The following is a 23,727-nucleotide window of genomic DNA, read 5'->3' on the forward strand; positions in this document are numbered from 1 at the left end:
AGATTAATTGCCCTTTGTCTTAGGTGAAATAAGAATCCTAAATATGCAGAGTCATGAAATTTAACTGTGTTCCTCAATTGCTTATTCAATGCTTTGGAAACCTGAATCAAGAAGAGGGCCAAAGGTTGTTAAATGTAGCGAATAACACAGATTTTGAAGTTTACTTAATGAACCGAGTGTTTATTACTATGAAATAAATGCACCATTTAAAGAATTATGGTGGAAATGTAAAACATTAAAACTCTTATTAATTTTGGTCAGAAGCATGCAATGCACTCATTTTTCCTAAAACATTTTCATTAGGGTCTAGATTTTCTCTGTTATTGAGATAAATTTATTCCTTTCATATGGTAGTACTATCTTTTTCCATTAAAAATGTGTCCTTCAATGATGTTTACAGTGATGTCTTTCAACTGCCTTCAACTTTGAGCAGTATGTCTCAATAGCAGCTTCAGAAGCATTTTGCTATAACTCAGTTTTTCTTACTTTTCTATTTAATGTTGTTAATCATTTTGGAAGCAGAATATTCAGACCTCTTGATTAAAGGCTTTCTACAGCCAAACTTATTTGTGAAAACAGTTAAAGCATGAAAAAAATCTTCAGCTATCATTTAGTAACTACCAAGATACATGTCTAGCCTAACAATTGAGCACTTAAAAATTAAACATTTACTTGTTGGGGTTTTTTTAATTAAATAGTACTTAGAGCTATTAATTCCTTATTGTTGGGCTGAGCACCTTTTGTTCTCATGTAACTATTGGAAGAAGAAGACATTTTATTTCTTAGTATAAAGAATATAAAAATAAATAAGTTTTACTTCTTATAGTTTAGTAAATGTATAGTGTAAATATGGCTGGAGTATAGCTACAAATATTTAATATCATCTTGATTAGAATATGCATTTCTAGGCTATGGAATATTATTCTGTGTTAGTATTATGAATATATATAAAGTGGAATTTTCTGTTTTAAATTTACAATTTATAAAAATATTAAGATATTGCCACATAAATAGCAAATGCTATTGTGGTTTCCATATATGTGTTTATATATGCACAGATGTAATTATTATCATTGAGGGATAAATTTGCCTTAGAAAGGATCTTATTCAGGACAGTGTCAGACTTGAAAGCCTGAAAACTGATGCAAGTGTGCACTCTGAGACCAGAGTGGAAATTAAGGAGGCCTGTCCCATATAGGCAGGGGACAGTCATGTTAAAGTTGCTTTTCATCTCTTTCTTAGTTGATATTTCACGTTTGTGTATCTAACCATTTATAGGTGCAGTCTAATGTTCATAAGCCTGAACCTTCAAAGACTCAAATTGTTAAAGAGGAAACATTTTCCTCTACTTTCTTCAAGGAGAACCAGCTGAACTTGTAAAACAATGGTTGGGTTTCAAGCACCACCTGCCCTGAAGAGGATCCCAACTGTAGTGGCAGTCAGCCAAAAGGGCCACTCAGTGGAATGGTTGCCTCCTAAAAAGGAGAGGAACAGATGGAAGATTTGGAATCTGGCATGAAATTCCACTTCTGTACTAAGCATTAAATGAAACTTGACTGTAAGGGCTCTTGCAATGGTACATTTATCTGTATAATCAGAATTAGCAACGAGGAAATAGAAAATACAGAACACTGACAAACATTTCAAAAAGACTTTCAAGTTCTTGTATCAGTGCAAGTTAAAGGAAAGAGTTTGTGATAAACATGCAGCTGCTTGTAGCTTAAGAGGAGCTTTAGAGTAAAAGTAGTTCTGCTGGTCTTGCATTGCCACCTAGAGCACAGTACCATGTACTGCTTGGGGAAGGAAACAGTCAAACGTTGCTCTTTTCACTGGACAAAGAGGGGTGGAGAGCTGCTTCCAGTTAATTCATGTCGGCTTTGCTTACATTGTAGTGGTTAGTCCCTTTAAAGCCTACAGTTTTTAATGGAACAGATCAACAGAGATTTTGTTGTAGGACTTCCGTGAGCTTTGACAGTAAGAATTACTGGAGATGCACATTAAAAGGTACAACTGTCAGCTTGCCAGTGGTCCCTGAGGGGGCGTTTTCTTGGTGGCTGCTTCAGAATACTTCATGAAACAAATGTCAAACATAGTGACAAGGCTGTCACTATGAAAATGATCCATGTAGCAAGGGTCTCCTTTTCCTTGGAAACAAGCATCTACCTTATCACTGCAGAGCTGCGGTGACAGAAAACTGTCATCTATCACAAGAAATTTATATATGCTTCTAATATCCATTGGTAAAGAACTGTTCCATTTGTACTCTGTATTCTTGCACCACTCTTCATTATAAGGATTGTCAGTAAGGCATTTGAAAAAGATAGCATAGACTTTGGAAGAAAAATAACTTCTGAATATTACTGTTGGATGCTTACCTTTTGCCCATTTAACAGAGAGGCTACTTTAACCCCCAGTTTTTGCCTGACACTAATTTTCCTCCAAATTTGACCTATGACTTTGGAAAGCTGGACTTTATGTACACAGACAAAAGCTCTCATAGTTAATAAATTTCTTTTTTCCTGATATATTTTTTAAGAGTACTGAAAGTATTTTTACCTACTTCCAACTGGTGTTTTCCTAGCTAGATTCTGTGAGGCAGGAGATGAAATACCTTGGATGGACACCCTCACTGGAGCTTAGTATGTTAGTCATATTACAGCTCTTTTGGTTTAAGATTCTATAGGAAATAATAGTATCAGAATTAGTCTTGAGTGTTTTTGAGATTATATTTCTAAATTATACGATAGCATAGAGAATCCTTTAGCCATTCCTCATTATAGCAGGACATTTTTGTGTTTTGCATGTTTTCTTATTATTCAGATGCTCCTTGACATCATCCTGTAATATATACCTGTTTATTAAGTTTAGAATATGGGTTGCAGTTTGCAAAACACACAACAGCAAGTCTACTTTATTAAGTATACATTTGTAATGCAGCTCTAGAAATTACAGGTGTGGTGTAACGGACAAATCTGTGAATTGGTGCATTTCCCAGCACAGTTAATTGAGGTGTGATCTGTTCTACTTGCAAAATAGTGTCAGATTTCCTGCAGAGCTAAGAATTGTCTAATTCACTGTCGTCTTCTAGATTTCATGTCATTAAGTAATAGAGTAAAAAGGAATTCTCAGACATTCTGAATGAAATTGGTTAGAGGGGCAAAAAGAGAAAGGGACATTCAAAAGCCTATTTCTTGGCTTTTTTTTTCATTTTTTATTCCAGAATTTGTCTACGGGGGAATATTCTGGAATAATTACTCGAAATAAACTTTACATATCAGACCCATTATTCTCTGGTCAGAGCAATATTTGTAGTTGACCTTAAACATACCTTTAAAGGGGATGAAGTTATGTGACAGTCTCTCTCAACTGTCAGCTAAAAACTTTCAGAAATAGAATCTTAAAAGTCAGATTCTTACCTTTGGTTTTGGCAGCTGAAGATATCTAAATATTGAAGTATTCTCATTAACTTCAACAAAGCTATTGAATACTCAATACTTAAACACTTATTTAGGTGGCAAACTGTAGGGTCTTGGTTCTAAATTCTTGGCCCTGTTCTGTTGCTGTGACCCATAAATGCACAGCTACCAAGTACAGACTAAGCAGTTTGAAGGAAGCATCCATAGAGCACCCAAAGAATCCAGTACTCTTCCAAAAGGAGGAATGCCAGGGCAAAGGATGTAGGAAAACTGATGTGGAAGGTCCATTGCTCCGTCAGCATCAGATGAGGATGCAGATGAGTCGTCCAGTTTTCACTGGCTTAAGGACTCCTGAGCTGACATTTCAGTTCAGTGTTGGGTTTAACAGCACTTTATAATACCCTTTGTACTCTTCCTTATCACTGTTGGTTTTGTAAATCTGGAATAATGTCAATTCCAGGCTTTATTCATTTCAATATAAAAATAATCTTTGGGCTGGTAAGTGTGCTTTTTCAGTAAGAGTAATAGTACAGTTCTGAGGGATTCACTTCCCTTGGCTACTCTTACAAGTCAGCATTTCTGTGCTGAGGCATCTTTTAGGTGAGTGTATTCACTGTATAATATTTGAGTCTGTGGTTGCCTGTAGTCAGAAAAGATACTGAGACAAGTTTGATTTTTGGCATCCAATGGCAAGAACTACTTTGAAAGTTTGATTTGTGACATCTACTAGCAAAAACTACTTTAATATTAGGATTTTTAGAATGCAGGCATTAGATGTTAGAGTCATAGACATCTGGAAGCAAAATAAATGACAATGTAAAATAGAGATGTGAGGTATTAATAGAAATAATGTGAACTGATTTTCTGTCAACAGAAACCAGAATTCAGTATTTCATCTTCTGTACAGCCACTGGTAATAGAAACTTTGCACACTGACATCATGGATGGTTTTTTACAGATAACATGAAAATAAAGAGGTTTTTCTTTGCTATCCATCAGAATTAAAAGCATTTTAATGATAATGTTTGGCATAATTTCTGTATAATTAGGCTATGTAGACTATGTAGCTGAAACTTCAAACATTATTAATGACATTGGAAACTCCAACCATTTCAGTAATCTATGTGCAATCATTGGGCTGCTTCTTGGACTACTAAAAAGAAAAAAAAAGATAAAGCATTTCATAGAAATTTGGCATTTTCAGCAAACGGAAAGAACAGTGAGTCTTTACATCTTGTAGTATGGTTAATATGTGCTCTAAATTGCCAGTTCAGATCTTTCCCAAGCATACTGGCAGCGATATTTTACTTCTTATAATTTATAGGAGCTCATGTCCCAAAGTTTTGTGACAATTTTCCATCCTTAGTAAGTCTGCCATTCTAAGGCCTCCTGCTGTTACTTGTTTTCTGGCAGAAAGTTGCATGACTGCCAAAACTGGTGGTTCATGCTTGCCAGTATCCTCTGAAAATCCTTTCTGCCATCTTGACTGTTGTTCATGTGGCTGTGTACAGGTCTGGGAACTGATCTGGCTTAAGGTGTATCTGACAAAGAAAAAGTTTTCTCCCTGTGATAATTCATACGATGAGAAGGATCAAACACCATTACTCTGCTCTTTGCACAGCAGTCACTTCTGCTCAGAGATACCACACTTTGATTACTGTTTCAAAATGAGATGTGAGTTTCTGTTCTTGGAAAACAGAGATGAAGTAAAAGCACCTGTAAAAAATTAGGATGTCCTATGTGGAGCATGGTTTAGTACAATGCTGGTCAGAAAGTTTTTGTGCATAAAAATACAAAAATTGCAAAGTATCAGTCAAGCATCTGGATGACTTGTGTGTGGAAATCTGCCCACATAAATCAAATTTATGCCCTGCTGGTAGATTTTACCTGTTTGAATATGTTTTAGTTGGTTTAAGTAACAGGAGACCAACAAAGGAAAGAGTATTAGTTCTGCAAAATATACCAAAGCAGATGCTTCCATTTTGAGTATTCACACTGAGCAACTCCTGGAGCCATCACCACTCAGCCATCATTTCTGCATCTCAGATACGCTGATCACTGCAGCTGCTGCTGTAACCTGGGAAATCTGCCAGAGCACAAGCATGACCTTTTGAGCACAGAATTAAAACATTTCAAGTCTACACAAAGCCAGAAGATTCTGTTAAAAAAACCCTCTTTCACTAGATAAAACCTTTTGTTGTCCTCAAAAAATAGTCTCAGGAAGCTGATGTTCAGTATTGAACCTAATGTGCCTTCACCCTCTTGTGGCCCTCAGTGGAGGTAGGACTCTGTTGTCTTTGAAATTTCTGCATGCTCTGTGTGTTAGGAGAGTAAGCCCTAGTGGGAAAAAATGATAGTATAGGGTTTATATTCCCTGTATGAGGGAGCACAAGTCAGGACATTGGAATAATATCAGGTTGTGTTCTAGGGATGTGGGTTAGTTGGCATTGAGGTCAGTTGGGATACAACTTCTGTAGGAACCTTCAGAAACATGCAGATTTGCTGGTTTTTATTAAGAAGTTCTTCGTTAAATAACCTGCTGTTTTTCTATAGCAGCCAAAAGTTTCTGTGGGTGTTTTTTTTATTCCATTTATTCTTTTGTCACCTGTAAGCAGTACGTCTAAGCTTAGTTGCACCTCACTCCTTTGTAGTTTCCCATTCTGCCCTGCTTGTGTTTTCTTTTGAAGTTTGACCTCTATATATGGACTATACATTACACTCTCTTGAATATATTCTGCACTTCTAATTTCAGTGAATCAGCAGTCTTTGGTTTCACACACATGCACAGACTTGTTTCTCACCTAAACCAAAAGAGCCACAGGGCTCACTACATGTTTTAAAGGTAATTGAAGAGATGACAGTCCAGAAAGATAAGAAAAAATGCTTTTAGCCTTTAGTGGTCAGTCACGTAAATATTTCTCACTGCCTGGCCTGTCCCCAGAAGGGGGAGGGTTTAAAGGCAGAATGGCTTAGAGTGTCTGCTTCTTTAATGGAACAACTAGCTTTTCCATATTACAAGACCACTTTTTTTAAATGAGATCTTCCGTATTTTGTGCTGCCTGTATGAGATTCCTATATGTTTTCTACTTCTAAAATTTTATTATAGTGCTGCCCATGTGATCTTCCAATATGTTTTCTGCCTCTAAAACTTTATTATAGTCATTCCTACAAAGCATGCTTTAATGGTGAAAAAAGGACTAGGATGCAAAAAGATAAAATTATTTTCCTACATGAATGAAGATGCTGTTTTAAATCAGGATACTACACCCTGGCTTCCTAGGTCCCACATAATGTCCCTGGTGTTTCCTATCTCTCGGCTGTTGACTTGGAATGAGTGGTGTTATGGCAACCAGGATGCTTCTTCATTCCCAAATGTCAGTTTGTTTCTTGTGTATTGAAACATGGAAGATTCTCTGTAAATTGAATTAAAATACAGGCAGGAAAACCATACTTTGAAATTGTGATAAGGACTCTTCTTGATGCAGTAGGTTGCAAGTTGCCTTATAAAACAGTTTTCTCAGTCTTCCATAATTTATACTTTGGAGGTCATGATTTTGTACTGGACACAAAATAGTATCCATTCCTATGGAAACGGGCGTTATGATGTCACTTCATTTTTTCAGTGAGATCCAGAGGAACCTGTAGTGAGTTATGAGCCCTACTCTTGGAGCTGAAGCTGTAGAATATTGTAAGCCTGCTGCTGCCTGACATGCTCATGTTTCCTATTTTAGACCTGACTGATCTTCAGATAACATATGGTGGTACAAGTAATTGGAAAATTGGCAGACCTGTCAAGAAAATATGCTAGATGGGACAAAAATACGATGTTGCAGCACATAAAGTGTCTCTGAAGTTAAATTTATTGTCTTTTATCAAATGGTGAAGTAAACGTATCTCAAAAAAAGTATCTCAAAAAAATGAAACATTTTTCAATGGCAGATGCTTTTCAGAAGTAATTTTTAGTACAATGATGAAAGTTCTTGCATTCAAAAGTAATTTAGTGGAAACCTCTGGTCAAGAACAAAGGAAAGGTGTATAATACTGTCTACTGCAGACATTTGAAAATCTTGTCATCTGTGTGTGGTTTAGTAATTTCTTTATGTAACCATCCAGTAAATTGGTCAGTAAAATATTTACTCATTAAATTATTCTTCTGCTATAAATAGGTGATTAGACTTGTTTAAACTTCTTATCATTTTTATTTTAACTCTTGAGCAAAATCAAGCACTTGAATAAATGACATTTTTTGCTCATTTGTATGCTTGTTGGTCAGACAAAAGATGGCAAAAGTCTTTACAGAATTCTATACATCTGCATAAGTAGAAAGAGTTTACTTCTTCAATAAGTTGATTAATGTTCGTGTTTTCATTTTCTTTTACAGGAAGATGAAAATGAAGCTGAAGCAGAAAATCTATCTCAGGAGCTGAATTTGGAACAGAAAAAGTCAAAAAAATAGGAGATTGCTGTCTTATTTGAAATATTTGCAAGTTGTGTAACAGTGATTATAGTTTCTCATTGTAAAATTAACAAAAAAAGTTCTCAATAAAGTCATTGAAAATTAAATTCATGGTTCACTGGGGAATTAATTAAGTAGCTCCTGGTGATATTTTTGATTGCATTAAAAGCTGAATTATCAGAACTGAGTACCATACCAATAAAATTCTGAAAGCTTTTTGAACACGTTATGGAAAGCTGATGGGTTATTCATCACTAATAGCATTTACTCAGAAAACAGGGCAATTTTATATTTTAGTCTACAAAGAAATGTTATCCTTAAAGGATAGTTATAACTCAGGCATATTTTGGTATTTCTCAGCAAGAGTTTTTATTCTTAAAAGTTAGATATATGTGTTCTACTAAATGAGTTCTGAAATTTCTTACGATCAGTGATTAAAATAAATGTTTCTGAGGACTAGGTGGAGGGAAGGATTTTTTTATATGTATAGTATGTTTTCAGAAATAATGAGTTTTACATTTGTATCATGGGATTTTTAGTTGGTTTCTTGTTGCATTATACTTTTCTTTATGTAAACCTTTTCCATCTTTACGTGATCATTGTCTTTTAATGAATATCAAGCTTTCATCTTGATTAGGCCATCCTACCCAGGTCTAATTCCCTCATGCTAATCTTTCCATTCCAACAAAATTAAATAACTTGTCGCTGTGTCATTAGATTTTCAAGCGAGTAATAAATATCTAAAATAACTTTTCTTCCTATAGTCCTAATTTTGTTTTACAATTTACTTCTGCTTTTTAGCCTGTGCAGGTCAGTTCATGGGAAGGTTAGTACAAGAAAATCAGAGGTAGATTTATAGCCCAATAGTTTCACAGATTGCAATGAAGAAACAAAAAACCTCACTGATTGTTTTAGGATTAAGACAACACTCACCGGTGTCCCATGAGTGAAGTTTATCTTGCTCCAGAAAAAATTAATTGTATTTAATTGAAAAAGTTAACCTCTTTTCCCACTCTTCTATATTTTTACAGTTATTCTGTGTACTGAGTGTTAGATTGTAAATAGTATTCGCCCTGAATTTTGTCCTGTTTGTGTAAATTATAGTTTCAGATATTTTAAAAACAACATGCCTGTGCTTAAGCAATATCATTTATAAATTCTTTTCTGGTTCATGAGGTTCGAATGTGTGTAGTTCGTGGACAAATTTCAATCACAATTACTCTACAGGAGTTTAATAACATTAGATCTCATTTTAACGAATGCAGCTATCATGTAAATTAGCATATAAAATAAATTCAGCATTGGTCCATTTGGTGCAGATCAGCTACTGTAACCATCTCAGAAAGGAGGGGGAATATGATTTTTTCTTCACTGCAGTGGAAGAGACAGATTTAGGAAAGATAGAAACTGAGTTTTACCCTGAAGGACCTTAGGGACTATTCTCTGCATAGCAGTGTGAAGGATCATAGGGTAGATGAGAACAAAAGGATTGCTTTTGTTTTTTTCAGACTAACCCAGAAAGCCACAGTCAGTTCTCAGAGCTTATTCTCAACAGGATCTGAAGAAGGGGCAGAGTTTCCATTGGAACAGGCTGAAAGGCCTGTGAATTTTGAAGGACAGAACTAGTAACTTATAAAAATGAAGTTTTACATGGGACTTGCACAAAGGTAGCGTAATGGCAGGGGGATTTATTGGCTAAGATGGATTGTGGTCATGTCTCTGCCTGTCCCCATCTCCAGTGCACTTGATGTTTGGGTTTAACCATGCAAATTCTCCTGTCTGAAATAAACAGACAGAGTCTCATTTCTGCAAAATAATCTATTTCATTTCAGTCCATGGCAGCACGTTTGTCATTTTACTGTGAGTCTATGCCCTCTGACAGCCTAGGACTTGTACGGGTGTGTAAGAATAGAAGGGTGGTTATTCAGTGTTCAGGTTTTGTATGAAAATATATTACTTGGCTCTTGAACACCTGAGTGAGAAAAATAGTACAGACTTTGAAAGGACCTTTCATTTGATGCATAATGCTGATCAGCTTAAAAGGAGTATTTCTGTTTCTTTCCTAAATTATTCAAAAATTTAGTGTAAAATTATAATTACATAAATCCTACTTTTAGGTAACTCCTTTATGAGAAATCCAACATATGTCACTAGAAGTCTACGGTCAGTGTTGTTAGCCTGTCCCTTGGTTATTTACTTCAAAATTCAAGGACCAGAATTTAGACATTTTCACTGCAAAATAATAATAACCAGTACTGTTATCATAATCAGCTGGGGTGGAGATGAAGTGAAATGAATGTGACTGAAGCAAAATGCAGTCCTAACTTTATCCCTTCCAGAAAAATGTAGGAGACCTATTTTAATGACTTGTTTGGAGACATTTTTACTAAATAGAGGGGTTTTTAGCTGATAAAGATCAAATGGATCAGATGAACACTATACAAAATAGATGACTTTATTTCCTTTATTTCAATTCTGATCTAGTTAAAATTTGCAGCTGAATTGATTTCTTTTTCATTCTTGAGTTTTCAGAGTACCAATATGAATTACATTTTTGTCATATATGTTTTTCATTAGTGTCCAGAGGATTTTTTTTATACAATGCACTGTGTAAAGCAGATGGCTGCAACACTCCTGCATGACTATGACATGATACTTCTGAGTGTTACTGCTTATCAGAACTAAGATGAAAACCTGATGCAGAATATTTTGACTTTTATTAAAGTTGTGTCCATGCTGCAGTGAAATACAAGCCAGTTTGGATACTGCGAACAGCTCCTGCAGAATGAAGTTCAAAGCTTATATGAATAAACTAAAAGCTGACTTAGAGATGGGATGAACAAAAGTTGAGACAGCTTTAATTCAACTGATTACAGAAACTTTTATGGAGCAGTATATTCTTGATATGCAAACACACATAGGCACCTCTATGTACATGTGTGCAGCAGCCAGTTATAATGTCCTTTTTATTTGATTCTCTTTCCTTCTATGCTGTTATTTAATAATGAGTCACATGCTGATCTGAAAATCTAGATGGAGTACTACTTACTTCGCACTGCATCCCTCTCATGCATGACAGTGGTGGTGCTCCCCAGTTGGGAATTGCAGTTTTCTGGGCTACACTAGTGATAGCTATTTTAGGGTGGCTTAGGGGATAATTATGTTTTCGGTGCCTGAGGAGAAGCTATCATTTTCTTCATATTAGAGCAAATTCCCTGCTTTTTGTGCAGTTAATGGTGAATTACTGTTGATTTTTGTTCAGTCCTCCATGTTTGCTCTTTTCCCTCTTGTGGTACAGTGGGCTATAGAGAATTTTTTGGACTCCCAACACTGTTTTGTATCACAGACAACCACTTCATCCTCAGAGAAGAGCAAATTTCTCTCTTACTATAATTTTTGTTTTTAGAAAATAATGTCTGACCTTTTGACTGCCTCATATGGGGATCAACAGTTTGAGGTGTGAAAGTTCTTGTCAATCACTCACAGAGTAATGTTTCTGATTTATGAGTGTGGTTTATGTTGTATTGTAGACTTATGGGAAATACTTTGCTGTTAGATGATTTTCCTTAGTCTATGTTGTTGTCATGCAACGATGCTTGTTCTGAATGCTACATTCCTACATTAAAGATAGGACTAAATGATTGTCATGAGCTGAAAAACCAAAGGTACTTTTGACATAGGTGCTGTTAATTTCCTGTCTGTAGCTGCACAGGCATTGAAATTGTTGGATCTAAAATGTGGTGCAACCATAAGGATTTTGAACTAAAGCAGATATATCTTGGTATTTTAATCCCAGTGTATGTGTAATGTCTTATGGCTAAATGGGAATCCACAGTATTTTGTTTTTTCATATATTGAAGTGTATTGCTACACTGGACATTTGGTGCTCGTTTATAGTTTTTCTCCTGAGCAACACTAGATGTAGTGCATTATATGCACTGTGTCACATGCAGTGGCTAATCCTAACACAATATTCATTTTCTGCTCATTAGAAAGATTTTGTATACCTTTAAATTAAGAGAACTATCTAAAACAATTATTCTTTCTGAGGAGCTTCAATACTTGCACAGTAGGAATTTTTAAAGGGAGAGAACCATTCTGACAGAGAGGTATCTCACTTCAGTGCTTCTCTGTTATTGCAGTCCCATAAGCTGCCTACCTCTTGGTTGGTTGCTCTGCATCACACTACAGAAACTAACTCTCCCTGACATTAGGCTGGATAGGTTTTACTCTGGTTTTACTCTGAAAAGTGAAGATTGATTAGAAACTGACTCTATTTCACACGACCTAAAGAAAACAATTTTTACAATGAGTAAATGACTTCTATCACCTATCTAAGGCTATAGAGCGAAATCATAGCAGGTAATAAATATTTCCCCACCGTGAATTCAGTGTGGATTCTGCAGCGATGTTATCTGGGGGAGGAAGTGAAATGCTGAAGGCAACAGCATGAAAATGCATGGAGCTATGGCATAGTTCTGATTTGTTTGGAAGAACTATTAATTTCCTTGTTACAAAGCCAAGTAAGAGCAACCCTTTAAAACTGTTGAACCATGAAAGCCATTTCCTTAAGGGTTTTAAATTTGGGAACAGAGTCGTGAAATTTGTAGCTTTGATGAGACATTCTTTGCCTGCAGTCAGAATAAGAGCCAGATCATTGGTTTCCCAGCATGACACCTATGTATTCTTGTGTGCACTAGATATCATTAGGCTCATAATAACACAACTATCATCACATTAACGTCTGAAAGGTTCAGTTTTGATGCTTGGTTTAAGTTTCATTTATACCTACAGCATACTAAACAGCTGCATAAAAGCAAAAGCTATACCATACCTATATTGTGCTATTGTTATGCACTTTAACCAAAAATACAGTCATTTTATGCCTGATCAAATTTTTATTTTTATTTTTTTCTTGCCAAGTCATGTTTTTTTGAAAGAGCTGCAGCAGTGGACCAATAGCAGACTATGAATGCAGCAGGAGATAATGGTACTGTAAGACCACTTTTTTCTGGTTCATACACTAAGGACAATAGTGAACATCATATACATATTGACCTAATAACTGTAATTTTTAGTATATTATTGGAAGTTTATGTACTATGTCTGCCATCTTATGGTAGAGGGAAAGTGTGGCAGAACAAGCTGATTGCTTATATTCTTTCAGGTAAAGCAGTGTAGACTGTTGGATTCTAGCAAGGCACCAGCTTTTGGAAGTCACACAAAGAAGGAAATATAGCTGAAAACAATTAGTGTTCTCACTGCTTTGCTATATACTTCTGTGAGTTGCTATTGGAAAAATAAAATATATCACTTCATAGGATAAAGTTGCCACTATATCTTACCATTTGTATCAAATGAAATTTGCAGAGAGAGTTGCTAAGAGAAATCAGTTTTTATTCTGCCCTGTAACTGAACAGTTGGAGGGAGTTGGGGAGTTTGTTCTTATGATGGAGAGAAGAAGCTTGGAGAAGCAACAATATAGCAAGTCTAGTAACTTGTGGTTTATAGGCAAATTACTTACTACTGTGATCTGAAAAGTTTTCTCCGGATCAGTGTCAGAGCTCTCATTTCTGTGTATGGGAGATGATAGCTGCAGGAGTTCTGGCAAGAGGTAGTCTGCAAACTGGGACTGTGAGTCAAAACCAGCCAATTCCAGTGACTTGGAACGAAAAAAAATGCAAAGACTACTTGAATCATCAGTAGTTTGTGAAGGGTTCATCATCAGAAGTTGCAAAGGCTATGTGAGCCAGTATTCAGCAAGCTCTTTAAACCCTTGTGGAATAAAAAACACTAATTAGCAGCCTAGGAGATGGGATTTATAAAAGATAGACTATAACAATAATACTACCCAGAAGAAAGATTTTGGGATGATTTCATTTTAATTGTTGAAATGCCTACTAGTTATTTTAAGGATCACTGTTTCAGTCACCAATATCTGAATATTTTTGACTCCACACTGGACTGTTTTATTAATATTTTGCTATGAAAAATATGCTATGAAATAACATAAAAGTCAAGGAGCTAGGTGGAAAATGCCCCCTTTCACCCTTATTTTTTCCACAAAAGTATGCTGACCCTTCTTGAATCCAAGCATAGTGCAGATAATACATGGCATTGCTAAACCCACCCTTTAAACTGCATTGCTCAAGGTATGGAATTGTCTTTAATTGCTAAGCAGCTTCCTATTTAAATATTCTCTTTTGATGTGAAGTCACATTGTGGATTCCCATCCTTAAGATTTGGAGTCGAAACAAAACTGAGACTACCTTTTCTTCCTTGTAGATAAAACCTTTTTAGACCTACCAAGGGAATTATCACCTTTCAGAGATGTCAGCATGATGGGAATCAGCAGGGTGAGGCTGCTGCCAGCAGTGGGACAGCGAGACAGAGAAGACTTTCGTTCCCCAAAGCTTTGTTTTCATTACAGATGACAACAACCTGAAAACCCATGCTGAAGAAGAGGTATAGCTTAGATCATGTGTTTTAGCACATCCTTACATAGTCTTTTCTATATTTTGTCTTTGTTAAGAGAGAAAGAAGTAGAAGACTGCATTTCTGAATGCTTAAGTTATTTAGTAAGCCACGCTGGAGCAAAAATGGCAGACCTAGCCTCAATGAATACTCCTTGGGTCCAAGCAGTTACACAATTTTTTCTGATCAGCTTGCAATTTTTCATAAGTTATCCCCACCAAATTATTCATAATGAAGAGACTTTCAGAGCCAGGCCTGTTATCTTTTCCTCTTTTCTTCAGGGATGGAATTCTGTGTAGCATTAGACCCCAGAAGTGGTTAGAGTGTCAAGTAAAGATAATGTCTCACTAAAGAATAAAAATGCACAAAGCTCTCATTCTTGGTCTACTTGTTGGTGTCTAGTATCAGTTTAAATACAAATTTATGAACAACCACCCTGCTTCTGCTCTATAACCTGAGATGGTCCTTTTTTCAAAGACTCCCTCTTACCTGGGCATAGTGCCACTACTGAAATCACACAGGCCCACTTGATTTAGGTTTGCTTACTACAAAAGACAGCAGTTCAAGTATTTCTGAGAGGACACCAAGGTTGAATTAATTTCCTACCTGCCTACTGGCCAGTGAGTGTCAACCTTGGAAGATCAGCAGAGTTCTGCAGTAGGGCAAAATCCAATTTTTTTAGGGCCTAAGAGAAGGCTGAAGGTATAAACCTTGTGACTACAAAAATCACTGTTTTATTGGATGGATAATTACTAGGTAACTTTTCCAAGGTTATCAATTGCCTTGTATTCTTGTCTGAGCACTTAATCTTGGGTAGAAGCTTTTAGATCATTTTAGAAGTAAATATTTATTACACACAAGTGAAGTGTCTAATTGCCGACTTGCATACAGATTCACGGCCTATTCCCTTTACAACTTTATTCACTGTGAGACCTTTTTATCATAGCCATTTGCCATTATTGGGGGGGGTTATTAATTATAGTAATATCTCATTATGTACCTGGAGCCCAAATTCTTAGGAATAGTAAAAATGAAAGATAACAAATTGATCTTTTTCTAGTCTGAATTGAAATTTGGTACCTAGGGAGAATTTGGCTGTAGCCTATAGGATGTTTCCTGGTGGTATGATTAGTTGTCTTTCTTTGGTGCAAGTACCTTACAGGGCCTTAAAAATGTTCATAATTAGGTGCAATTTCCTTTGCACAAACCTGAGAATTGCATGAACCCTTGAATGGAATGAAGGATTCTAATAAACCAGTTACAACAGTGACCATTTACCTTAGAGAAATGATCAAGACGTATTTTTTAATCTTAGTATTTTACTTTTAGTATTTTGACTGTTAGCATAAGATCAAGGGACATATCAAATTTTAATACTAAGGCTCACTATTAACCATGTTAATATTTGACACTTTATTTAAAATTTTGATACCCAAAAATCCTCAAACGTAGCTAAAATGTGGAAGGCAAAAAAATACAACTATCTCCCCATCATTTATTTTATGTTGAACAAACAGTCTATGGAGTGTGAATAGTTTGCCTTTGGAGTCATCTGAGACTGCAAAGGAAAACAAATGTATCTTGGACATGATGTTATAGAAATGGAAAAAATGCACTTATTTTCAAACCTAGTTTAGACAAGCAGACTTCTGTTTTTACCACATATGATAAAAATAGAAGAGGAATGGTTGATATGCGTCAAGGTTCTGCCTCTAGTATTAATAGGAAAATCAGGTCTACCATTAACATATAGACATTCCGTTCAGTGGACAGAAAAGTGTTGTTTTTTTGAATATTAAAGTACATACCATTTATAAAGTATATGCAGTGAGAGAATTACAGATCTTTGACACCACTACAGCTTTGCTATTTTTGAAATCTCACAGGAGCAAATCAGAAGGAACAAACATTCAAGCATACCAGTAGAAATACCACTGCACATCATGATCATGGCCCCTAAAAATGGAACAGTCAATTTGCTATGTTTGCCCAAGATGGCAGTGAAGAGTTAGAGTCGCAGCAATTAAGCAGCAGTTTTACTATCAGCACCTTTGAACTTGTACCGCTACATTTCAAAGATCTTGATTTTTTAACTTACAGTTGGTTTCTCATCAGGGGCATAGTACCATTAGAAGTCAAATTATTATAACATTTATGATTTATGTTTCACTTAGAAATTGTCTTTCTCTTGCTTTTAGGATCACTGTTTTATCTACGGTGTAAGAAAACAAACCTCACCTTTATTTTCCTCTTTTACAATGAATTCTAATTTTATATCCAACCCTGTCTAATATGTGTATCCCCTAATACCTCATATCCAAACCTTCTTTGAACATTATCAGCTGCTTTTCTAAATCTAGATATCAATTATAGTATTATTTATATAGAGAAATATCTAAAAAATTGTATTATATTTCTTTCGGTTGCATAGATTTATAGTTTGTGCAGTTTCCATCCTTAGTAGATAATGACCTGACCAACCTGGCCCAATCTCAAACTGTCCCTGCTTTGAGCAGGAGGCTCAACTAGAGATGTCCTGAGCTGCTTTCCCATCTGAATTATTCTGTGATGCAGTGATAAGTATTTCATGTTTATATACTTAGTACTTTGTATGTGCAAATAGAAAAGGTAATAAAGCACTTTTCTTATAAAGTGCAAGTGTATCTGTTTTCCCTCTGGGAATGTGAGGAGATGCCACTTTCCAGTGATTGGACTTCATCACAAACCACACAAGCTTAAACTTGCAAGATGATATGTAGAGGGCAGTCTCCAAGATAAAACTTAGGAGGGATTAATATTTTTGAGTTTATGACCAGTATACAAGAGGGCATTGTTAAAGGATTTTTTTCTTGTATTCTTTTGTTTTACTTCCGTCAAGATAATTATTTTCTCATTGCTTATTGTATGTTTCACTCTAGATGAAACAACCTATTACAACCAACTAAAAAAAAGGGTTATAGCAGAAGATGATGTTTTTAATCAGTGTTTTAGTCTGTTAGAATAGCATTGACTATAGCATTTCTCTTGCCAACCATCTTCAAAGGATGGAGGTAAGCTTTTACTCTGTGAGGATCTGCCTGTCTTACTCTGCTGACAGAAGGACTGTGCCTATGCCTTGTAGTAACTGCTGGCTACAGAGCTGTTCTAGTAGCTGTCACTGAACTGTGGCTCTTTAGAAGTTCCTGGTCAGTGTTTCATTACATCTATGTCAGCTAAATGCTCTGTTAGGAATACAGTAATCCCAAAGTATAATGTACAGTGTTACTGCTTTAGGGTACACTGTATAGTGTCCTTTTAAACAAAGATGGCTTCACTTTTTGATTATCATTCATTAAAGAGTTCATCTATGATATATATAACATTTGAATAAAGCCTAAGTTGATGTTTATGAAAAAAAAGCAGTGTGGCATAAGGTGATGATTCTCCAGTGAAGCAGTAACTTCAGGAGCTCCAATTCATCAAGGGCTTTTTGACATCTTTCCCTTGGGTCAGGTCAAATGTGACTAAAAGCATTGGAAATGTCACATATGGAGGGCTGTTGAAGACAGAAGTGACACTTATTTACAAGCATTTGCTGGCTGACTTATCTTTGAAGCACTATTGATTACCTCATGAGGAGGAGGCTGTATATTCTTTTCCTTCTGCCAAAGTAAGGAAAGTTATGTGGGTACAGGTAATGGAAGCAGTGAATTTGGGGAAAAAGAGATCTATGGGTGAAGTAAAGTACAATGGACACTCTGATGTCAAGAAAGGTGCTGTAATAAAAAAGAGGAGAATAATCAAAGCTGCCAAGAACTCATTGGAGTTAACCTATGCTAGTATGGCAAGCAGCAGGGCCATTTATGTGACAAATTATTATACAAACTGTCTCGTTTTGTCTTTCTAAATTGTTCTATACCCATGTGCTGCGCAAAAAGCTGATTTCCTGTGTCACTGTAAGTACATCACGATGGCAGAAGGATGTAGGTTGTATGTTCTTGCAGGCTGCACCTAGCAAACCACTGGTCTATCCCAGCATATAGCCCAACAGCATTATTAGGAAACCCTGGCATCCTGCCCACCCCTCTGTCTCCTGTGCGCTTTTATAGTAGGTAAATATCATGTTCACAGGTAATCTTCCCTACCCTAACAAGCATAACCAACCCTGCTGCATTAATCACGAGTGAGACCACATGAGGGTCCTGCTATACTGTCAGCAGCATAATGTTTTTTGCTGCACGGTGGCATTAAGCCAACTAACATGAGTGGGAGTGGATAGGGCATTACCAGAGTCTCCTCAGCCCTACTTCAGGTGGGTCTGTTTCTGACAGAGCCTGCTAGTTTCTCTGAATTGAAATATTGGTTTCATCATGACTCAGAAGTACACCTATCTAACACTTGGGAGGCAACATTTTCAGCTCCAGTTAATTTAGTTATAAATAATATTGTTTAAATTAAGCATATGGACTCTGATTCAGTAGAAGCTCACACACATAGAAACACGTACAAATATGTATGTATGTGACCATTTGCTTGATATTTATTTACTTGACTATGACATAACTATGTTTTATTGTTAAACTATACTAGACAGTGATTTAATTTGTAATACCTGGAATTTTAATTTCCACTTTGAAAAATTTCTTAGTGAACACAATTGTCTTTGTGGGGACATAGGAGCTTGGGAAAAGTCTTGGTGTTCTGCTCTTGTAGAGATGGTAATGTAGACTTCTAATAGTGAGAAATACTAATGTATTTCATGACATCCTTTCCAATGAGTATTCTCATTAAAATATTTTAGAATGTGGTCAAATTGCATTTATGTCATAAAATGAAGTTTTACTATGATACAACTCTAATCAAATTACAATTATTTTCATTTGGAATAAAAAGACATTTCAAATTCTTGCTGTTTATCATCTTAACTTTACTAATTGAAGGAAATGGTTTGTACGTCCTTTAGAGGATATGCAAAGGACATTTGTATTGCCAAATCAGCCTTTTCAAGGTAGTATGTAATTGTTGAATGGCTGCAGAGTGGTTCTTCTACGTTTAAAGACTGATGCTTTCATTTCTTTTGTTGTCTAAAACCTAATTTGACCTGTTCAACTTATAGAAAAACAAGTGAATAAGAAACCTGACAACAATTTATTTGTGCATGCTAATTATACACAGTAAGCAAAGGAGTGGATATAACTAAGCTCAGAACATACTGGCTTTATGGCAGATTTACATATTTTTATTATGCCTATCCATAGACACTCTATAGATAATAGGACCACTGTAATGAGAAATGAACATGAACTTGTTTGTTGCATATTGCAAATGTCCAGTTTATTTAGAATTTAACTTCACAGTGCAAGAGGCAAAATGTGAGACCTTTGCTTGCTCGGGATGTTGGGAAACAGTGTCTGTTTCGTAATGTGATTCTCATTTTTTTTAAAGTTTTCATCTGTAAAATTATTTGAGGTTTCTATTTTGACATTAGACATTTCTTAACTGTGCAAGTCACTACACACAAAAGAATTTTCATTCCCATGTGAGAGAATTCAGCAGAAACTGACTTTAATAGCATCAAGTATTATAACAAAACATTTTGATTTCAGTACTGCCTCTTTTTATCCCAGCAGGAAAGCTCTTATTTCTGAATTCCCCATGGAACTAGTTCTTGTACTAGCTAATTGCTGTACCACTTCCCTGAAGCTTATGATCACTGAGGTCCAAGTTTCTCATAGAGAACTTGACTGGAAACAAACACTCAAATAAAGACGTTTTCCATTAAAAACTGGTAAACTAAAGCCCACATTCTCATAATGCCTGTTATCCTGTAAATATGTACACAAGTACAAAAATGTAATTACACCTGGAACTACAATAGAAATGTCAGTGTAGTGATGCTTTCTTACTTGCTCACCACTTGGATATTTGTTTAGTGGCATAGCATGAAGAACCATGTTAGTGACGTATACAAAGTATGTATTCAGGTTTTGATTATTAATTGATGAAAATGTATGCTTCTATTTTAATTCATGCCAGGACAATCTATTTTTATATAAATAACATATAATAAAGCCAAGTAATTTTTCCACATGAATAAATTTAAGATGTGATGGTGATTAATGGTTAATTTCTGAGGGCTTTTACATAAGATCATGTATTTAACACATAATAAAAATTATTTGCATAATGGGGATCTTGTAATAAATTATATCATGTTTGGATGGAGACTGTGCCTTACGGCCCAAGTTCTTTTATACTGGATAGTGGAAAAATCCCAGAATGTTTTATTTTTTGTTTCATGGAGTAACTATATCAGGAGATTATGTATAAGTAGAAGAAACCAGACATGTTAAAAAAATGCATGTGCAGATGAAGGATAGCAACCTGTCCTGATTTCAGACTTGAGGCACTCTTTAAGTCAACATATCTGGAGTCAATAAAAGATGTAACTGGTTTAATTCAGAGTTTTAGTGACTACTGCAGTAAGTAAAGGAAGACTTTGATTAAGAATATAATTCTTTACTAAGAGGACAGTGAGGAACAGATTCCTATTACAGCAAAAAGAAACATTTGATTCCATGCCAAAGGGTCTGATAAATCAGCATATAAAATGAAAGGACTTAGTGAATTTGCTTTCAGAATCTATCCATTACCTAAAGACTCTCTTTTCAATATAGAAATGGAGACAGGTGGTGTGTAGTTGCGACTGCTGAAGAATCCTATTGACATGGCCACTACACTACACCACGCAGTCATATTGGCCATTCATCCTTAGGTAACCCTTAGGTCTACATTTTGTTATATTTAGTAGATAATACAAAATGTGACTGTGTCAGATCTCAGATTCATCCCCTGAATGTTCCCTACATTATCGCATGTATCTTACATATAAAGATAAATGTTTGTAGTTTTTTTCCTGTATCTTCTCAAAGGTTGGAAAGACCACTTGATCTGTCTGTAATGATTGATAATGGGAGAAATCTGATGAGCTTTGTATCTGGAATAATACCACATTAAATAACAGTATATCACGTTTGCATGATTATAAGAACTGTACTGGTAGGTCAAAAAAATATTTTCTGTTCATTGTTCAGTCTTGTCAATAAATTATTCCTTATTGAAAAATGAATAAAATTTTACTACTTAATTCCTCTTATCACTAGAACATTGCCATCACCTTTTTGCATGTTTCACTGATCTTTAAATGACACACAATATTAATGAGTTTAAGGGTTATTTTCAAGGAGAGTTTTTGTGTGTACAGCTTATCTTTTGTTTAACAAGTGAACATTTCCTACTTTAAAGGCTGGACTTACTGTACCTCTTTTCTTTCAGCTCTTTCACTACTAAAGTGATCAAAAAGATGGTTGATGTGCAATTTCTGGAACAGATGTAGAAATCTTTTTCAAGTAAGTTTCATTCTTGAGCTCTGGTCATTTTGTATACAAACTGCTGAATTGTGAAGTTATTTTTTGATTTGTGTTGAGCATGGGCATCTTTCAGTGTAGTCATATCAAATCTTTACTCTTCTGACATTGCACTGACCCATGGGGATTTTTTTTCATCCAGCCTTTGTAATTTTAAATAGGTTTGTCTGGTACTGTTTAAGCTCACTTATATCTTGGTTGTTGCAGTGTTTCAGACTAGCTTTGAAGAACTGATGCTTATGTATCAAAGAGATAAATGCTTTAATAAATGCCTGGAATGTGCTGTGCTTTCATCCTCATTTTTTTCTAGGACTCTCCAGAGTTCCTGGTTTTGTTCTTAATTTGCTTTTTCTTAGGAGTCGTCATTGGATAACATCTAATTCATGACACCAAACACTGTACTATGTGCTGATGGTTATATATAGATATGGATTGGTTCCTTTTCTTCCCTCAGGGAATAAGTTGTAAGACATTCACTCATAGATATTTTGAGGCACGCTGTTAAAACAATTTGTTTCACTTGGCATCTTTTTTATCCAGCTTCTGGGCATGATTGTAGGTACAGATAAATTAAATTTCTCCCCTCCTATATACAACATATTGCTCTTTTATTCTACAGACTGTCACCCCATACAGCGTGGGTGTTTAAGCATGTGGCTCATCTTATTTACATGCATTTAACATGCATTTGTTTGATAATTGAATCCTCAAAGTGGCTCCTGGCACCTGAGGACATGGCTAGCACCCAGAGAAAATATATTTAGGTGATGCTTGAAGTGCTTTACCGTTTGCAGGCTCCAAAGCCTTGAGGGATTTAAATGCTAGGGTTAAATAAGCAGCTAGTTAATATAACCGCATTTAAAAAAATTATATTAGTTTTTAGAGGGCATTGATTTTGCACATCATCCAAATTGTCTGAGTACTCTCAACTTAACTGATCATTCACACAGCCTTCTTAGGCTGAAGTCTTACAAGATAACACACCTAGAAGTGAGGAGAGATGTATTTGCAGGCAGTAGTGGCGCTAAGGGGTGAGGGATTACTGTGAGCAGCACTGCCAAGATCATTCCAACAGCATGAAAACTGCTGATAAACACTGGAAAAAACCTGAAGTCCCCAGTTCACGGAGGTCTGCTTGTCCAGATAGGCTTGAACGACTGCCAGTGGGTGAATCAGATGCCACTTGGGTTTGTGCTAGAGGAGACAATCTGTTTCAGCAGCACCGGAGCCTGAAAAGAGAGAATGAATCAATGGGAAGAGACTCCACACACAATGTCCTTTTCATGTTACCAGGAAAACCAGTTTTATGTCAAATTATTCTGGGATCAGGCGTGTGCCATTTACCTTATTGGAAAGCAATAGCTCCCCTTTATCAGGCAGTACAGTATTCATTTTCATTCCCATCTTTGCATTAAAGAAAGGGATACGTTTTTTTTTGAAAATAGCATTGAATTAGGCTTCATTCCGTGAGGCTGTGCAACTGTTGATAAATTATTCTGTTTGCCGACATTTAAATCACTGTTGTTTTCACAATAAGGAGAATTTAGATTTTCTTTTGAATTAGCTGAAATTTTATCAGTTGCAGGTTCTATTCTACCCGTGGGACACAGTCTGTCCCACTTAGAAAAAATGCCAAACTAAATGAGAGCAAAATAAATTAATTTTAATTTTTTTTTTATTTTTTATTTCAAGCTTTATTCCTACCTCAAAAACACAAATGTGCACATACACACACACCCACACCCACACCCTGCATCACTCTGAAAGCTGTTTTTTGTGATTTGAAGGGCTAAAAATGGCTTGAATTACTTAAAATTGCCACTGAGGGACCTGGTAATTTTTATATTTAGCATAGTGTCTTAACTGTGTTCCCATCTTGACTCTAACAGTTCATCTTTTCTGTTCAGATTTGGTTTAGATTGTTTTCAGGTCTTTTAACTATATTCATTAATTTTCTCCAAACCTGACCTTTAAA

The 23,727-nt window shown here is 35.8% G+C and overlaps 1 protein-coding gene across 3 annotated transcripts in view; it reads left to right on the forward strand.

Annotated features, from left to right (window-relative positions):
• Nucleotides 1-8,621, forward strand: part of PHF14 (PHD finger protein 14) — a 160,841-nt gene extending 152,220 nt beyond the window's left edge. For all 3 annotated transcript variants that reach the window (XM_027639169.1, XM_027639167.1, XM_027639170.1), the window contains one exon: nucleotides 7,798-8,621. Coding sequence is in view for 2 of the 3 variants with exons in the window: in XM_027639167.1 (XP_027494968.1) it covers nucleotides 7,798-7,872 (75 nt within the window). In the remaining variant the exon portion in view is untranslated. The remainder of the gene's footprint in view (nucleotides 1-7,797) is intronic.
• Nucleotides 8,622-23,727: the final 15,106 nt, after the last annotated feature.

Source organism: Corapipo altera, unplaced genomic scaffold (genome assembly GCF_003945725.1).
Source record: "Corapipo altera isolate COAL_440 unplaced genomic scaffold, ASM394572v1 44, whole genome shotgun sequence".
In the NCBI taxonomy this organism is placed as follows: domain Eukaryota; kingdom Metazoa; phylum Chordata; class Aves; order Passeriformes; family Pipridae; genus Corapipo; species Corapipo altera.